This window comes from Condylura cristata, unplaced genomic scaffold (genome assembly GCF_000260355.1).
Source record: "Condylura cristata isolate star-nosed mole 26May11 unplaced genomic scaffold, ConCri1.0 scaffold00032, whole genome shotgun sequence".
In the NCBI taxonomy this organism is placed as follows: Eukaryota; Metazoa; Chordata; class Mammalia; order Eulipotyphla; family Talpidae; genus Condylura; species Condylura cristata.
Window position 1 is genome coordinate 2797672 of NW_004567133.1, and position 20483 is coordinate 2818154.

The 20483-nt window shown below is 36.4% G+C and overlaps 1 protein-coding gene across 3 annotated transcripts in view; it reads right to left on the minus strand.

Moving 5' to 3' along the window:
* Window positions 1–20483, minus strand: part of RNF216 (ring finger protein 216) — a 122398-nt gene that overhangs the window by 98777 nt on the left and 3138 nt on the right. For all 3 annotated transcript variants that reach the window (XM_004691926.2, XM_004691927.2, XM_012731969.1), the window contains exons 2-3: window positions 7980–8111; window positions 5297–5427 (exon numbers count right to left, since the gene is read on the minus strand). In XM_004691926.2, the coding sequence (XP_004691983.1) occupies window positions 5297–5427; window positions 7980–8070 (222 nt within the window). In that variant the 5' untranslated portion in view covers window positions 8071–8111. The remainder of the gene's footprint in view (window positions 1–5296; window positions 5428–7979; window positions 8112–20483) is intronic.

The following is a 20483-nucleotide window of genomic DNA, read 5'->3' on the forward strand; positions in this document are numbered from 1 at the left end:
TTTTTTCATCTCAATTGTAATCCCCACGGGTTTCCCATCACCAAATCACCCCTGTGCCACCACCATAGTCCCGTGCATTTCCCTCCCTCCCCCCCACCCCCCGTTTTTGATCCCATTCCCCACTCCACCTGAATGTTCAATTTTAAGGTGCTGAAATAAAGATGTCTTTGGCCCATCTTTCCCTGAAATAACCCCAAGCCAGGTAGAAGAATGGGAGCTTAGACTGAAAAATCTTTGATGAAATCAACAGATCTTATACTCATAAATCACAACTAGTAGACATACAAGAAACTGATACAACATAATAGAAAAGCCAATGCAGAGAAGTAGTGGCTGATAGAAACAAACCTAGAGAAATTTGAAATATTGCCGTTATCAGACATGAGTGCTAAATTAACAGGCTTAGCATGTTTAAGGAAATAAAAGACATGAGTGAGTATTTCAATGTAGAACTAAAAATAGAAAAAAAAGAGAATCAAATGGAAATCCCAGAATGAAAAACAATGGAAGGTTATATTTTAAATAAACATAGCTGAAGAGAGAAATCCAAAACTGAAAAGCCAGAATAAGGCATAAAAATCAAACTAATGGGCAATAATAAGAGAACTGAAAAAGAATATAGTAAACAGGTTTTACCAACTTAATACTTAGGATTCTAAAAGAGAGAGAGATAAGCAGTATTTGAAGACAAAATACAAATATGCAAGGACAGTGGCTTGATTTTATTTTTGAAGATCTAAGCAGGATATAAAAAAACTCCCCAAATTAGAAACCTACATATAGCACAGAAAGACTGTAGAAATCAATTCAAAGATAAATTCTTTGTTCAAAAGAACAAAAATAAGATTGACTTAACAGAAAAATGGAAACCAGAAAACACTGTGATTGTCTTATTTTGGTATTAAAATAGTTGTTATGTAGAATTTCTACTCAATGAAAGTATCAGATTAACCTGTAATGTCTTTTATTTCTTCCCACTCTCCATAAAATATATTATTTTTTTTAAAAGATTTATTTATTTATGCATACAGAACTGGGGTACAGATCAGAGGTGCAGGGGCAGTGAGGATTCACCAGAGACAGAGCGGGGAGCAGAACAGGCAGATGGACTAAGTACACTGCTGAGGGGAGCAGTGGGCAAGAGAGCAGAGGTCTGCGTGCCATGTGGGTCACCTATGGAGCCGGGGATCGAAATCAGACTGATGTGGCTGCAGCGAGCTTGCAGTGTTGTGCCCTAACCCGTTGTGCTGCCGGGATGGTTTCCATAAAATAAATTCTAAGGAAAGTGCTTTATATCAAAGAAAATAATGTTTAAAGGCAAGAGATGAAGGATTAAAGAACAAAAAAGGTTAGTGAATATTGACAGTATTAAGACAAAAAAAATACATTGAAGGGCTTTAAAAAATACATACAGAATTAAAATATAAAGAACAGTAGTTTAGCTGGGAGGTGAACAAACAGCATTAAAGTGTTCCAAAATCTTAGTATTATCCAGATTTCTGTGATATGAAACACCTGAACTAGCTTTTAAAACAGACCATATGTGTTAGACATTGACACCAAGAGTAACAAGTGACAGAGAAAAAAATGAGTTGAATTTTGTCAAAATTTAAAACTTGTCTGTTTCAAGAACACCATCAAAAAAGTGAACATAATTAACAATAGGAGAGAAAACACTTGCAAATCGGATATCTGATAAGGGCAGATTTTCAGAATATAAAAAGATTCAATAATAAAAAGACTAAAAAATGGGTAAGGAATCTATATAGACATTTCTCCAAAATATACATACAAATGGCTAAAAAGCACATCAAAAGATGTTCAGTATCATTAGTTGGAAATGCAGATCAAAACCATAATGAGGTACCACTTCACACATACTAGAATGGCTATAATAAAAAAGTCTGGTAGGATAAATTACAGACATAACACATGATAAGGCAATTCTATTTCTAGTAATGGAATTGTCTAAATGTTTATGGCCCTCTCCAACTCCTCCACCCCTACCCCTCATTCATATCTTGAAGTCCTGTTATTGTAAAGATGATAGTTATTACTAGGATGGGGTCTTTGGGAAGTGCTGAAGGAGAGCACCAAAACTCTCATGAACAGGATTAGTGACTTTATAAAATAAGCTCCAAAAAGATGCTTAGCCCCTTCTACCATGTGAGCACACAGAAAGGCCAGCTTTGAAACAGAAGAGGGCCTACACCAAAATACAACCATGCTAGCACACTGGTCTTCCAAATCTTCAGACCTGTGAACAATAAGCTTCTACTGCTTGATAAACTACCCAGTATGTGTTACTGTTATAGAAAGACAGTACCTAAGAGAAGCAAAACAAATGTCCACACAAAAACTTCTACATAAATATTCACCACTGCATTATACATTATTCATAAAAGCAAAAATAAGGAAATGTCAAAAAACAACTGAAATGTTCATCAATTGATGAATGTATACACAAAAGATGGTAGACCCACACAATGGAATATTACTCAGTAATGAAAAGGAATGGAGTAGTGGTTCATGGAACATCACAGATGAACCTTGAAATGTTCAGAATAGACAAATCTATAGACACACAAGAGAGATCAGTGGATGAGATAGGAAGATAGAGGCATGAAAGTTAAGAGATGCTGCATGCTTTGTTTCAGAGATAATGAAAATGATCTGAAATGGGATTACATGTGGTAAATATATAAAAGGTAATTGCATTATACACTTTATATATGGACTTGTATCTCAATAAAAATGTTGAGAAAAAGGGAGTTAAATACTCAATGCATGCTATAACATGGACGAACATTAAATAATATGCTAACTTATTTGGTGATGGGAAACCCAAGGGGACTGCAAATGAGATGGAAAAATGCACAAAAATATGTAAAAATAAACTACTAATAAAATAAACTAATGCTAACTTGCCAGTTATAAAAGACCACACATTGTATGATTCCACTTATAATAAATGTCTATTAACAGACAAATATAGAGAGATGGAAAGTAGGTTAGTGGTTGCTTAGGGTAAAGTAAAAATAGGAAGTCATGGCCCGCCCTGGTGGCGCAGCGGGTTAAAGCACTGCACTAAGAAGCTAAAGCCACTTCCACATGAGTTCGATTCCCGCCTGCCCCGGAGGTGACCTCTTGGCGTGGCAGACCTCTCCTGACTCGCCCGCTGCTCCCCTCAGCAGTGTACTTCGTAGATCTGCCTGTTCTGCTCCCGACTCCGTCTCTGGTCAAGCCTCTCACCGCCCCTGAGCCTCTGGCCTGTACCCCAGTTCTGTATGCACAAATAAATAAATCTTAAAAAAAAAAAAATAGGAAGTCACTTCCAACATGCAACAGTACTTTTTGGGGTAATGAAAATATTGTGAAATTCTGTGAATTGTGTGTGTGTGTGTACTTAAACATTTATTTATTTATGCATACAGAACTGGGGTACAGGCCAGAGGTGCAGGGAGTAAGATTCACCAGAGACAGAGCGGGGAATAGAGTAGGCAGATGGGCTGAAATACACTGCTGAGGAGAGCAGCGGGTGGATCAGGGGAGGTCTGCTGCTCCATGTGGGTCACCTCCCTGGCGAGGATCGAACCATTCTGCAGTGGCTGCAATAGCTTCATAGTTCTGTGTTTTAACCTGCTGCACCACCAGGGAGGGTCATGAATTGTATACTTGAAATGGATGAATTGTATGGTCTGTCAATTATATCTTAATAAAGGTATTTTAAAAGTACCTCTACATGACAGAGATCCCATGTAGATGCCTTGAAAAGAAAAATGCCTGTCAGCCTCCAAGTATACTAGTCCTTCACTGTCCTAGCTCCCATACTACCTGACAACAGCCACATGAGTGATCCCAAGTCAGATCATGGAGCTGAGTCTGTCTAAAATTCACAAATCACATAAACTATGAATCAATAAAATGATTACAGTTGTTTTAAATCATTAGATTTCAAGATTATGGATTACACAGCAGTAAATAACTAAAACAATAATATAAGAGAGTGAATAATGAATAAATAAGTTAGTAAAAGGGCCATAAGTTAAATGCTAAAGTATGGTGAATCTATGAAAGGAAAAAATTAACAAAAGACAACAGCAAAACTTAAGGATAAAGAAAACAAATAGTATCAGTTAAGAAATCTCTGAGTTGTTTCTTTGGTAAAGGAAGAAGAGAAAGGAAGATAATGGTTAGCACATTAAATCAAGAAAAAAAAAGAGGGGAGGAACGTAAGTACACAAAATGGAAAAGGGAAATGAAGGAACCATAGATTCTGAGTAAGGAGAATGAATAATAGGCTATTTTGTTAGGACCTATTAAATAGATTCAAAAACCTTGGCAAAATGATTTTCTGGAAAAACTATTAGTTAACAAAATTGATATTGAAAATGACAGAAAATCCAGACATGTCAATTAACACAGAGGAAGCTGAGACAATTTTGAAGAAACATAGAAAGTATTCCCATTTATGTCAGTGGTAATTTTCTTATTCCTATTATCAACATTACATAAAACATTTTGAAAGGTATCACATTAATATAATTAGACAAGAGAAAGACTAACTATAAAAACTGGGAAAGAAGAAACGATATCATTTTCAGATACACCAGATAGTTATCCCTTAAGGAATTAAGAGGGGCAACTGAAAATGACTATAAATAAGATGATCAACTATAATACTGACATAAAATCCAACAGTTTTTCAGATTATAGAAAAAGTTAAAAGGTTAAAAAGGAAGAAGAGTTGCTATCTGCAAAGCAACAGAAAAGAAGAATTAACCAGGAACTTAACCAAAATGTTTAATTGCTACATTAAGAAAAATTTAAGATACTCTGGCTAAGGAATATAAAAGGCAGCTAGACAAAATGGAAAGGTAAAATTGTTCTTATTATCAGTATTATAAAGGCATTAACATGTTTTTAATTAGACAGACTATCAGAGTTATTATAAGCACAAGAATATACAAGAAAACTCTGGAAAATGCAGGCTAAGAAGGGGATAATGCCTTAGTTGATACTAAGATACTCATAAAGTTGTGGTGATTACAACAGTACATGAATAGTCAGAGCAATAATCTAGAAGTTGAGTCCAGAAACAGACTGAAACATATGGCTTCTCAAGGCAAAGGGACACTAGGCTGGGTGAAAAAGGGGCTATTCTCAGAAACTTAGCTAGGTACAAAGTGTGCCACAAGATGCTCTACAATAAGGCCCCAATACCCACAGAGAGAGGCTGAAGAATCAGGATCCATAACTTGGAGTAATGCCTTATGTAAAGTTTAAGAACACTCACTTCTGTCAAGATCACATCATCATCTAGGTCTTCATCGTGTTGCTGAGTAGCTGGGGTGACCAGCATTGGAACCCCTTCCTCATCAGAGGAGTCTGATATAGTGATAGGTCCGTCTCTGAGATTGATCCAGTCTAAAAGCAAGGAGAGAATACTATCACTGCATAATCACAAACAAGCATAGTCACATTCAATTCCTTAATTCAATTTTGGCATAAAAGCATGAAGTCTAAAGCCATGTTCATGGCTGCTGGGGTGTTAATTAGCCCCTCAAGCAACATGTGCATCCACATTTTAAAAGCCATGTTTCCAGACTAATATTTGCCATATACATTTTAGGAATCACTAGAGAAAAATTTACAATTACTAGGCCCAAATTATCAACTTTTTTCTATAGTAATTTGGAGAAATCTATTGATAAATCAATCCAAATTCCTGATCCACAGAAATTATGAGGCAAAAAAATAACTGTAGTTATTTTAAGTCATTTTAATGTCAATTTCTTCAACGTGAGACCATGACCTTCGACCCCACCCTATTTCTCCCAGGGAGCAAGTGAAATACTATTTCATTTAAACTGACAGGTCTGGAAAACTTTCACCTAAAAAACAGCAATTTTAACTTTCCTAGAGTCAGACTAGCTAGATGCAGTAATTTTGTTAGAAGTTTCCAATTTCTTTTTGTTTGAAGGTAGATCATGTTTGATATGAGTTACTGGATAACATAAACTGATATTTTTTCCCTGTTTGCCTCCATGGGAATGTTAAAAGTTAAAATGATCAATGAAGAGAAATGTAATGAGTATCCCAGGAAAAAAATTTTTAAATGAAGAAATAACAAAGAAGACATCATTATTACAAATTTTGAAGCTCCTCAGTAAAGCTCTAAAGCCTTTCTTCTCAAGGCTAATGCCTCATGAATGTTATAGCACCTCACAATTTGAAAAGTAATCTAAATTCTATGGTCACAATTCATCACTGTAACAGAGTTCAGTGATGTCGGGAAGAGACAGTAGTTTAAAACAGGAAAATTTGTGGCATCTAAAGTCAGTATGACTTTGTCAGTATTAGTTAACCACATACTAGTTCATGAAGCTGCTCCCTAACTTGTTTAAGAATTCAGTTCAATATTAAAAAAGGGTTAATAATGATGCCTACTTGAAGTAGTATGAGGATTAGCTGAGCAAGTACCCATAAAATGCTTGTTTATTAAAATACTTGGCACATAGTAAAGCTGCCTGATTTCAAGTTCAAGGCCACCTACAATGTAGATTGATAAATGTAACAACCAATTCAACTGGGGGCTTGGATAACAGAACATTATAAAGGCTTTCAGTTAAATCTAGCAGAATGAATGCAAGTGACGATCACCATCATTTCTTGAAATGTCACTAAAATGATAGTAAAGGACTTAAAAAAATACAGTACAAAAAGAAGATTTAAACAAAATTTTGGAAAAAAGATTGTCAGATGGTTAAGTAGAAAAGGTTCAAATATACTGCCTGCAGGGGGCAGTCAACTCATGCTAACTCATACTTTAGAATCCCAGGTATTCTTGAATAAATATTCTCAAGTATTACATATTATTCAGCAGTAAAAAGGAATTAATTACTGATACATAAAACAAAGGATTAATCTTTTATTTAATTAAAAAAATAATGTAACAGCTTATTTTTACATCATTTTGTGCCTTTTTCCATCTCAGTTGTAGTCCCCGTGGGCTTCCCATCACCAATTCACCAGTGTGCCATCACCATAGTCCAGTGCAATTCTCCCTGCCCCCATTTTGATCCCATTCATCACTCCACCCCTGTAAAATGTCTCTGGTATATAGTTGTTCATTATTATTATTATTATTATTTTCTCTCAAGGGATGATCTTTAAAAAAATATATTGTACAAAAGAATTAAAGTACAAAGAGTATATGATGTACGGTTCTAGTTCTATAAAACTGTATAGCAACAAAAGTCAGATCCAAGGTTGGATGAGGGCTGATGACAAAAGGGAAGGGCATAAGGGAATCTTTTTGGGTGTTAAGGATTGTATTATCATGACTGAGATGGGTGGTTACATGAGTGTATTCATCTTACAAAACTTAATGAACTAAGTACTTAAACTATATGGATTTATTATGTGTAATTAGATCTCAATAAAGATGATTTTACAAAAGCTCTAGGGGTTAGCAAAAAAAAGTAAGAAAAAAAAGACAGCCAATAAAAACAAAACTCTGAACCTGAAGAAGAAACTCTCACAATGGATACAAAATACACAAAACTTGTATAACAGAAAAATATACTTCAACCCCTCCCCAAGTCTTTAAGTTAGGGGACGAAATTATCTGAGGAGCCACTATTGAACCTTGGATCCTACAGGCCTGGAGAATATACCTATGTAGTCACAGAGAGCTGCCACTGTTTCTATATTCCCACCTCTTAGGAGCCAAAGATTTTACTCACAGCTCTTTTTTTTTTTTTTTTTGCTTGCTGATTAGTAACTTTATAAATCTAGTTGTGATGGATGGTACTTAAATTTCATTCATGTCAGCAGTTATCACCATTTGATATAACTGTAGACTGAAGACTGCATTATTCCTGATGTTGTATGAGCTTCTACACAGGGCAAATTGGTTCATTTCAAATAAAAATATAACTGTAATATTAAGAGAGAAATTAAAAATAAACATTTACCTTGTCCCTGGTGGCAGTGAAAGTTGTTCAAATGAATCACTTCTTCATTGCTGTTTCCTTCTGCCATTTTCAAATGCCAACATGTACACATGTGCTTGCTAATACCTAAACATGGCAGCTATTCAAATAGGTCTGAAAAAGAAAAAATTAAGAATGTGGGAGTATCAAAAACTCTTCCCACACATCAGGTTTCAAGATAGCATTCTAAGCTTAGGTGCAAGAAAAAAAAAAAAAACCCTTGAGAAAACAAATTCAAACACATAGCAATAACAAAATGACAAAATATTTTTTAAAATACATATTTAAGGGGCCCTCCCTGGTGGCGCAGCGGGTTATAGCACAGCAAAAAGAAGCTTAAGCCACTTCAGCATGAGTTCGATCCCCACCTGCCCCGGAGGAGATCCACATGGCGCAGTAGACCTCTCCTGACCCGCCCGCTGCTCCCCTCAGCAGTGTACTTCATCGATCTGCCTATTCTGTACCCCACTCTGTCTCTGGTGAATCCTCTCACCCTCCGCATCTCTAGCCTGTACCCCAGTTCTGTACAAATAAATCTTTAAAAAAAAAAAACCTCATTAAAAAAATACGTATTTAAGGGCCCTCTCTGGTGGTACAACACGATTTCAATCCTCGGCCAGGGAGGTAACCCACATAGTGTGGCAGACCTCTCCTAACTCATCTGCTGCTCCCCTCAGCAGTGTATTTCAGTCCATCTGCTTGTTCTGCTCCGCACTCTAGCGCTGGTAAATCTCCCCCCCCCACACACACCTATGGCCTATACCCCAATTCTGTATTCATAAATAAATAAATCTTCATTAAAAAATGAGTCAATTTTTCAAAAATACATATTTAAAAGACAACTGATACAGAATTTACATTCAGATACAAACATCATTTAAAAAAAAAAAAAGAAAAAAAGGGGTGTGTGTGCTAAGAATAGTATCAGGCAATTCCCAAAAAAAGAAAAGTATTAAAAGATGTTCAACCTCTCCAGGCAAGGTAAGTCAGAAAATATGTTTCAAACTATCAACTGGCAAAAATGGCTAATATGTGAGAAATTGGAAAATCTTAAGAAATAAAATTCCTATAAGAATACAACACAGTTAAACTAAATAAAACTATATAGATCATTATGGGTAATTAAAAGCAATGTCAGGCCCTCCCTGGTGGTGCAGCAGGTTAAAGCACAGCACTAAGAAGCTAAAGCCACTTCAGCATGAGTTTGATCCCCACCTGCCCCAGAGGTGACCACATGGCACAGCAGACCTCTCCTGACCTGCCCGCTGCTCCCCTCAGCTGTGTACTTCGTCGATCTGCCTGTTCTGCTCCCCACTCTTGTCTCTGGTGAAGCCTCTCATCGCCCCTGCACCTCTGGCCTGTATCCCAGTTGTGCATGCATAAATAAAAAATTTATAAACATTAGATGTAAAAATACTAATTTTTATAAACTCACCAACTCTGAGGCATGGATATTTCTCAGGAAAAAAGATTAACAAAACACTAAAGCTTGAACCTGAGTTATATGTAATATTTTTTCCTCCTTTTTATAGATATTTGAAAGAAACCAAAGATGACCATTTGTTAAATTGGTTCTTTTGGGGCTCTCCTTGGTGGTGCAGCGGGTTAAAGGGCAGCACTAAGAAGCTAAAGATACTTCTGCATGAGTTTGATCCCTGCCTGCCCCGGAGGTGATTCCACATGGTATAGCAGACCTCTCCTGCCCGCCCCGCTGCTCCCCTCAGCAGTGTACTTTCTGTTCTGCTCCCCACTCTATCTCTGGTAAATCCTCTCACTGCCTGCGCCTCTGGCCTGTACTCGAGTTCTGTATGAATAAATAAATCTTTTTTTAAAAAAAAATTGGTACTTTTAAAATTTCTTCTCCCCTTTTTCAAAAAAGACAGTTGTGGATCAGGAAGATGTATATATACACAATGGAATACTACTCAGCAACCAAAAAAGATGAACTTGCGTCATTTTTTTTTTTAAAGATTTATTTGTGCATACAGAACTGGGGTACAGGCCAGAGGCTCAGGGGCAGCGAGAGGCCTCACCAAAGACAGAGTGGGGAACAGAACAGGCAGATCGACGAAGTACACTGCTGAGGGGAGCAGCGGGCGGGTCAGGAGAGGTCTGCCAGCCATGTGGTCACCTCCGGGGCAGGCGGGAATTGAACTCATGCGGAAGAGGCCTCAGATTCTCAGTGCTGTGCTTTAACCCGCTGCGCCACCAGGGAGGGCCTAACTTGCGTCATCTTTAACAACATGGATGGAGCTCAATGGGAGTATGCTCAGTAAAATGAGTCAAAAGAAAAGTACCAGATAGTTTCACTTACAGGACTAACATAGGGAAACCATATCTGAGGTAAGAAAAACAAAACTACCAGGCAAACTATAAATGAAAATATCCTGCAGGGGAGGGGAAGGAGATGGCCAAAACAAGGGAGGGAGTAGCTCAAGAGTCTATGGCGATGGTTAATGGATATCTTGGTGGTAGTAATTTTATGGGGACAACACTTGGGAGGATAAATCAAACATTGGACAAAATGAACATTAGAAAAAAGAGAGACAGTATGCCTAAAGTCAAGATATTGCATCTCCATGGACCAGCAACTGAACACAAACATGCAGACTAAGAAAGGGCCTATAGCTGCAGAACTATGGGATTCCGGGGCTGAGAAAGAGGAAAAACTGTTTGAAATATGGACTAATGAAAATAAGCGACCCAAATCCCATGTTTACTGGGGAAATGGGATGGATTAAGTGAGAGGTGGCATGAGGGAATCTTCTGGGGTGACAGTTCGATTGGTAGTAGTCACTTGGGTACATACATTTGTTAGATAACTCACTGAACTATAGTACTAAAATGGTTTTGGGCATACCTAGTGATACAAGGGGTTAAATCTTAACACTATGAATCTATCAGTAGCCACTGCGGCACGAGTTTGAATCCCAGCCAGGGAGGTGACCCACAAGCCTCCTGTCTCACCCACTTCACCCCTCAGCAGCGTGTTTCAGTAGATCTGCCTGTTCTGCTCCCAACTCTCTGGTGAATCTTCTCACCACCCCCACAGTTCTGGCCTATACCCCAGTTCTTATATACATAAATAAATTAATCTTTAAAACTTTGAAATTAAGTGATCTTGTTTTATGAATTATGCACCAGTAAAAGTTTTTTAAAAAATAAGACATGCACTCTCCCTGATGGTATAATGGGTTAAAGTGCAGCACTATGAAGCTGTCTGAAGTCACTGCAGTGCAAGTTCAATTCCTGGCCAGGAAAGTGACCCACATGGCTCAGTAGACCTCTCCTGTTTTGCCCACTGCTCCCCTTAGCAGTGGTTTTCAGTAGATCTGCTGATCTGCTCCCTACTCTGTCTCTGGTGAATCCTCTACCCTCCACACCTCTGGCCTGTCCCTAGTTCTTATATGCATAAATAAATAAATCTAAAAAATAAATAAAACATATAAGGATCTTGAAACAATACAATATATGACATTACTGTACCCCACTATAATGGTTATAATGTAAAATGATACTACTGACAGCTTTCTGAACTAAAATATGCATCAACACTGATGTAAATATACTATAATAATTTCATTCTTAAGAAAAAAATTTGTATGTGCAGAAAATTACTTATAAAAGAATGTTCATAGCTGCTTTATTCATAATAACCAAAAACTGAAAGCAGCTTTCTATCAACAACATCTGATGACATACTTTATGAAGACTACTAATAATAAGGAATGAATTCTTTAAAAAAAATTTATTTATGCATACCAATTACTGAACAGTAGTAAAAATAAAATCACACCTAAATAAAATGAAGTACATCAAACTCACAAAAATTACAGGCCAGAGGTACCAAGGGTGAAAGGATTCACCAGAGACAAAGTGGGAAACAGAATGACTGAAATGCACTGCTGAGGGGAGCAGTGGGAGGGAGAAGTTTGCCAAACCATGTGGGTCAGCTCCCTGGCCTGGGATCAAACTCATGCTGCAGCAGCTGCGGTAGCTTCATAGTGCTGCCCTTTAACCATTGTGCCAACAGGGGAAAGCCAGGAATGAATTTTTGATATATATGACAACACAGATAAACCTCAATAAACAGTAAAGTGAATGAAAGAAGCCAAACACAAAAGAATACTGAATATTTTATTTATATGCAGTTCTAGAAGAGGAAAAACTAAATTATAGTGATAAATTTGGGGGAAAGAAGGCTAAGTGAGAAGTGCCATGAGGAAATCTTTGGAATATCTTCTCTAAATTAAGTGATAATTATATATCAGCAAAAAATGTAAAGAGAGTTTAAGAGTCATGGAAGACTGACGGAATAACAGAGTAACGGTAAAAGAAATTAGAAAAAAGAAGGAATGACAAAATATTTAATAAGATTATGGCTGAAATTGTCTTAAAACTGGAAAAAAATTATAAATCTCATATAAAGCATACCAACTACTGAACAGTAGTAAAAATAGTCACACCTAAACAAAACGACGTACATCAAACTCACAAAAACTACAAACCTCAACCCTTAAGAAAGAATTGAGAGTATGATCTTCAAAAAGTTGAAAAAAGGTAATTATTGATCTAAAATTCTATAATTTAAAAATGCATTCCATTAAAAAAAACAAATCCAGAGAGATAAAGGCAGTGCTATAAATTGAATTATATCTCTCCAAATTAATATTTTGAAGCTTCAATCCCCAATATGATGGCCTCTGTGAGACAATTAGGTTTAGAGGAATTCAAAACCTATGCATAGCCCTCATGATGGAACTAGTGCCTTTATAGACACCAGAGAGCTTGTTCTCTATTACGTGAGAACACAGAAATCTGCCATCTGCAAGGAAAAAGAGCCTTCATCAGAACTTAAAATTTTCTTGGTCAAATGGATAGCTATATGGGAAAATAAATATGCCTTGATCCATTCCTTAAGTCACATATAAAGAGCAATTCCAGTGACTCTCCCTGGTGGCACAATGGGTTAAAAGCACAGCACTATGAAACTATCAGCAGCCACTGTTGCATGAGTTTGATCCCAGGTCACAGAGGCAACCCACAAGGAGTAGCTGACCTCTCCTGTCTCACCTGCTGCTCCCCTTAGCACTGCATTTCAGTAGATCTGCCTGTTCTGCTCTCCACTTAGTCTCTGGTGAATCCTCTCACCCTCCCCCCCGTACCTCTGGCCTGTACCCCAATTCTTATATGCATAAGTAAATCTTAAAAAAAAATTAAAGAGCTACTCCAAATGGATTATTGGTGAAAGATAAAACATTCTGGATGTTTCATGTATATCTGTAAATAAAACTATATACAGAGACCATTGGAATAAATAAGTAAATGAATAAATGAGTAATAAATTCTCTGGATACAAGACCAATACAAAAAGATGAACACTATACTGGTAAAGAAACAATTAGAAAATGACATTTAAAAAGAAAATCTTTAGAGTAGCACCAAAAAAATCATGGAGGAAAAATAGCAATAACAATGTAATAATACATGCAAGGCCTCTACACAAAAAACTGTAAGCATCACTGGGTGAACCAAAAGATAAACTAAATAAATGGAGAGACAAACAGCATTCTTGGGTTGGAAAGTTCAATTCTGTAAAGATGTCAATTCTCCCCAAATTAATCTATAGATTTAATTATAGATTAATTAAGTCTATTAGGACTTTCTAAGTAGATATATACTAGATGGCTCTGTACTAGATGGCTCTAGAATTCACAGGAAAATGCAAAAAGCTAAGAATAACCAAGGCATTCATAAAGAAAAGTAAAATAAGGAGAATTTATACTATTAGATTCTAACTCTTACACTATCAAATATAAAGGTCACAATAATTAAGACAAAGTGACAAAAAAGACCACAGAACAAAGTTCAGATTCAGTCATTTATGGATATTTAATTTATGACAAAGGTGTCACAACAGATCAAGGGAAAAACATGAGTTTTAAAAGCTACATGACACTACTGAAAAGTCTTATTTTGGAAATGGAGGGGTAGGTAGAATAAAGAACTAGAGTTCTTTCTCATGCCTTAGGCAAAAACAATTTTAGGTGAACTCTTGATTTAAATTGGAACGGTAAAACAGTAAGGTTTCAAGAAGCTAACATAGAAAAATATCCTCACAACTTTGGGACTGGGAAAGATATCTTAAACAGGATATGAAAAGTACTACCCAAAGATTGAAACATTGTATCTTAAAACTACAAACACTTCCTGAAAAATTGACATTTAGAAAAATGAGATTAAGGCAACCAGAATTACCCTGACACAAAGACTGGTGGGAAATGAGATATAAAAATGACGGGTAGGGGCATATACAACATTTGTTTACAATAATTATGTTAGTTGTGACAATATTTGAGATTTGTGTATAGAGTTTAAACAAATGTCTATCAATTCATGTCCCAGGTAGTCAAGACTTAGGCTGGAAAAAGGAGTTACACTTACAGAAGTAAAACCTTAGAGACCGAAAGTTGAATTATTAATATTAGCATTGACTCATAAATATTTGTTAAAAAAAAAAAGTCCGCAAACATTGAACATCTAAATTGTTTAGATTACGATCTTGAGATACTATTCCTCACCAAAAGAAACCAGAATTTAGGTCCTCTCTGGAGGAGTTAAAAGTACAGCACTATGAAGCTATCTGTACCCACTGCTGCAAAAGTTCAACCCCAGGCCAAAGAAGTGACGTCCCTGGTTGAGGCAGACCTCTCCTACTCCACCCACTGCTCTCCTCAGCAGTGTGTTTCAGTCAGTCTGCCTGTTCTGTTCTCCATGCTGACTCTGGAGAATCCTCTCACCCCTGCACTTCTTGCCTACACCCCAGTTCTTGTGCATAGATGCATAAATAAATAATATTTTAAAAAATAATAAAAAAAGAACATTTGGACAAATCACTAATTCCAGTTCTAGGGGAGAAATCATACAAAATTAGCCTAGAACATCTTGTCCTATCATATATCAAAGAAGCTATCAAAGACTGGGGCCTGTCAGAAGAACTAGAAGAAAAAGTCTTTAAGAGGCTCCCAGCTTCGATAAAGATAGTTGACATGGCACTCATGAAACTAAAGAAAATGTGAAAAGGGACTTCAAAGGACTGTCAACCAATATATTATCTTTAAAGTTGGTAAGATAAAAGCAAAGAATCAGGTAATTTCTTGCCATTTCTATATGAACTATATCACTGGATAAACAAATAGTACACAAGGAAAATCTAATATAAATTTTTTAAAGATCAATTAAAATACCACCATTTTTCAATCCTCACTGAATTACTGAATCTAGACATTGAAGACCACAGGCCACTAACATTACAAAAGATGTATCTTCTGAGGAAAAATGATACATAGTCTTGTTAACGGAAAGGAACCAGCCTGGTCAAATACCTGGACTGACCCAAAATTTTGGAATAGAAGCTAGAAGAAAAGTAAAAATAAAAATAATTCTGCATCTAGACCATGTATTCTCAATGGGGGTGAAATGACAAGGAAGTAAGATTTAAGATGATGTTTCAATAGTCTGTGACTCCCCCCAAATTCAATGCTATCTATCAAAGTCTTATTTGTAGTATGTAATGGGAGAGAAGGAGTATGAAAGGCTTTATAGTGGGAATTGACAATTTTTTTTAAGCTTGAGCAAAAAATTTATCTAGATTCTAGGAAATTACTGGTCAAAGGGTTCTGGTTCAACACCAGATAACTGTAAAGAAAGAGAGGACATGGGAGAAAAACCTGATTTAAAAGAAACAGCAATTTTCAAAAATGGATGAGGTTCAACTACATCTAGGGAAATAGAAAAAAGTCAGACTAATGGCTAGCTTTAGGGAAAAGGAACAAATTACAATCAAGACAGCATACATGGAGAAGGATGACTAGAGCTGTTCTATTCTTAATTTGGGTGTTGAATACAGGTACCTTATAACTCATTACGCCATATATTTGCTTTATGTGGTTTTAAATTGGTGGGGCTTTTTGTTTTAAAGAATTAAAATATCCAATACATACTCATAGAATTGCTAAAAATCTGAAAGCTGTTACACATATGTTATTCTGGATTTGGAATATTCATAAACTACTGATAGGAGAGTATATAGTACCTACTACAATTGTGGAAGGGAACTGACACTTTAGGATAGTGAAAGAAATAACTCCTGTTCTGCTCTCCATTGAGAGGATGTTTCCCCTGAGCCCAATAATTCACTGCTAGAAATCTATTTTTATGGGAGTGTGTGCTTCTATGCAGAAGGCTGTTCATAACAGCTTTATTTCTACTAAGTTCTTTTCCAAAAAGTATAAAGAATTAACAGCAATGATGGAATGGACAGATACACCACAATATGTTCATGTAGTTAAAATCTATACAGAAAGAATGAAGTCATTACAACCACACATGACATGACAGTTGAGGGAAGGAACAGACATAAAGAATACATATTGAACGACTCCATCTAGATAAAGACTAGTAATAATTTTTTAAACTTGGTTGTTTTGGGTTGAAATTTCATGTATGTTCTATTTTGACACTGGAAAAGTTGGTGGAGGGAAGTTATTCTAAGAAAAAAATGGGGAGGGGGTTGCCCCCATAAAATAGTCGTTGGAGGGGCCTTCCCTGGTGGCACAGCGGGTTAAAGCACAGCACTAAGAAACTAAAGGCACTTCAGCATGAGTTCGATCCCCGCCCCGGAGGTGACCCACATGGCGCAGCAGACCTCTCCTGACCAACCTGCTGCTCCCCTCAGCAGTGTACTTCATCATTCATCAATCTGCCTGTTCTGCCCCCCACTCTATTTCTGGTGAATCCTTTCACAGCCCCTGCACCTCTGGCCTATACCCCACCTGTATGCATAAATAAATAAATCTTTTAAAAAAATAGTAGTTGGAATTCAAGAGGAGAGGACTATTGCTTTTAATTCTGTGTAGCATGATTTTTTCTTTTCTTTTTGCATAGGACTAGGCTACAGGCCAGATGTTCAGGAAGTGAGAGGATTTACCAGAGACAGAGTGGGGCGCAGAAAAGAAGGATTTTACTGAAATATACTGCTAAGGGGAGCAGCAGGCCAGATAGGAGAGGCCTAATGTATCTCATGTGGGTCACTGCCTGGCAAGGGATCAAACTCAGGCGTTTGTAATGACAGTGCTGAGACTGAATCCCGCAGCTACCAGGGAGGACCTGTAGTTTGAGTTCTGAAAAGTAATAATCAGTAAATAAGATCAAGGGAACAAATTACAGATGCTAGGGTCTTTTTAGGTCCAAGATCCTATCTGTGATCTATCCAGTCACTAAACCCTTTATTTCCTTTCTAAAAAGAAATCTTTATTTTCTTTGCTTTCTTCAGAGAAACCATATGCTTCAGAGATGGTAGGGCCTTGACTTTTCATTAAATGATAGTTACAAAGATCAGATAAAATAATACAATCATTTTTTCAATTATAGAACACAAGACTGTATATCAAAACCAGTTTAACAATGGAATCTATTACCAGACAAAGGTATCTCAGTATTTAAAAATTACAAACCCAAGCATAAGTGTAGATCTCTTATTTGAAATAATAAAGCTATTTATAAACAGTATGGCACAAAGGAAAGAGCTCTGTTGTAAACTTTGAACTGTATGAAGTATTTTTCTTACAATTAAATTTTAAAAAAAGCATTCTGTATACTTCATTTTAATAGCTACGTTTCTTATTTTTTCTTCATCACAACTAGGTTTAATTTTATACTGGATATCAAAGGGAAATAAAACTTATCTTACAAAAAATTAGCATGGCAAATAGATTATAAACGGTACTTTAAAACAAGCAGAAGTGTTCCTAAGTAGCACATACAGTAGCCCTAAATTGTAGTGAGAAAAGAAGTGTAATGATGAAATTTCTTCTATTCCTAAGCTTCTCTTTATTAGACCTCTCATCTGGGTTCAGATCAGACTGCCTAAGATTGAACCCTAAATTCACCATTCAGTGAACAATGACCACATAAATTGCTTAATGTCTTTGGCCTGGTTTCCTCATTTATAAAATGAGAACACAGTTTTTAAATTAACTGAGTTAAATATAAATAAAGTACTTAAAGTCTGGCACAAAGTGTCACAATGTGATTGTTGTTATTACCTGTGAAATGGAGATAGCTATTCTTACCTTGTTTGTAAAGCTGAGTTGGGGATTAAATGAGAAGCCACTTTGTATATGGTAAATGCCCTTCACACAGATTTGTTTTCACAAATACACAGTAGATGCAACTTATTAGTAGGTTGACAATACAGTCAAACTTGGAGGGGGGATCCCTTTATTTTCCTCTTCACCAGTACAACTATTCACAGAAGAATTCTTACTTCCTTCTCTAATAAACTTCATTTTCCCTCTGGAAGTAGCAAGAAACCATGTTTCTCTGCTTTTTGATTAAACAGCTGAAGAAAATAGTTAAGCAAAAGGAGAGATTAGAAAAAGGAAATGCTACCCAAGAATATTTCAGTTCCTACCTCTTTATTATAAGTTATCAGATGTATACTTATGACCAAATGTAGTCAAATATACGAGTTAATGCTCCAAATTAGATATACAAATCAACATATATTTCATCACTTCAGTTCTCTAGAATCTGTACTACCACTATACAGTGAATTTTAAGAAAATTAGATGACAGTTCTATGTTCTTTCCTTCTTCTTACAACTGTCCTAATGGTCTTTTACCCTTCCCTCCCTTCCTTGTGTATATGAATCCATATGAATTTGCATTTTAACTGTTCTCTCCATATGCCCCTGACCATGGTGCATTCATAGCTGTATTTCCAGTGTCTCACATGGTTGAATGAGTGTCTCCAAAAATGAATTTTCCTGTCAGAAACAGCAGTTCTTTTAGCCATATATAACCGGAGTCAGATAACATAGTTTAAAAGACAACAGTTGTTAGGATTTTCTTCACTTATAAAGTACTGTCCATTATAGAAAAAACTGGAAGACAAAGGGAATCAGAAAAGAATAGAAATCACTCATTGTTCTCTTAATTTTCTGGTTTTCAAAATTGCATCTCTGCTTCCTTGTGAGTAGAATCCTTGGGTCTCTAACAAACAATTTTCTTCTGACTCTTCTATTCATGTTGCTTCTCTATTTTTCCTTCTGCATGTTCCTAGTAGAAAACTGCATGGTCTTAGTATTTTAGAGTTCCTCCTTTCCAGGGTAATCTCTATAACTATTCCTGTCACTTCTACAACACTGATTTTGGGATAATAAAAGATGCTGCAAATTTAATGAATAAATCTCAAAAAGTCCAGAGAAAAGTAGGAAAGAGAGAGTTTGGCAGAGGCTGGGTAAACTGACTCACCCAAATCATACCAAGGACAACAATTCTTTCTAGCACATTTTTAAAGTATACATAGTGATTCTATATATAAAATGATTATTATATGAAGTATATATAGTGATTTCATTCAAATACTAGCTTCTCACCTTAACAGTTATTTAGATCCATTCTTTCTATGCCTACACAAAAATTTGATATTTAATCAATAAAACAAAAAGTTTAAGGCAATATTTTCCTTCCTTGTATTTTTTGATTTTTCTAGAATCAACTGGTATTATTCATATTATTTAAAATTAAAATATATTTAAAGAATTCATCAAGTATTTATTGTGGGCCTAAGAATAGTGGTACAAAGAAATTGTATGGTACATTAAGGGGAATACATACCAAAAAAAACTTGACATGATTCTTGCCTCAAAGAACTTGGAATAACCACAGAGTGAGAAAATATGCATAAGGTTACATATACTACAAAGCATAAAGTCATTAGTGCAAAAACGAGTATATTCCATTTGTGCACGAGATAGTAATATTTAAGTTAAACTAACTGTTGTGTTAGTTTCAGTTTTAGTTTTAAGAAAGCAGTAACTTTTACCTAAGGTTCTGAGTCACCACATAATATTGTAAATCTGACATCCTGCTGGAGAAACCACACTTCAAGGAAAGCCTTCAGTAGTCTCTGATAAGGCATGTACATGTGTCATTCTGGTTGTGGATCCTTTAACCCTAGACATCTCAGCAAATAGCATATGGGTCTGGTTGAAAATAGTTCAGGTGAGCCCTTTCCAATCTCCTGGTTTACTAAAATGTCAACAAAATAAAACTGTTTTAAGTCACTAAATTTGGGGGTGGTCTGCTATACATAAATACGTAATAACAGAGCTCAATTTTATTCATTTATTTTTAAAGACTTATTTATTTATGTACAGAACTGGGATATAGGCCAGAGGTGCAGGGGCAGTGAGAGGCTTCGCCAGAGACAAGAGTGGGGAGCAGAACAGGCAGATGGATGAAGTACAATACTCAGGGGAGCAGTGGGCGGGTCAGGAGAGGTCTGTGTGCCATGAGGGTCACCTCCGGGGCCGGCGGGAATCAAGCTCATGCTGAAGTGACTTTAGCTTCTTAGTGCTGTGCTTTAACCGGCTGCACCACCAGTGAGGGCCCCAAATTTTATTTTTTAACTAATGGGAA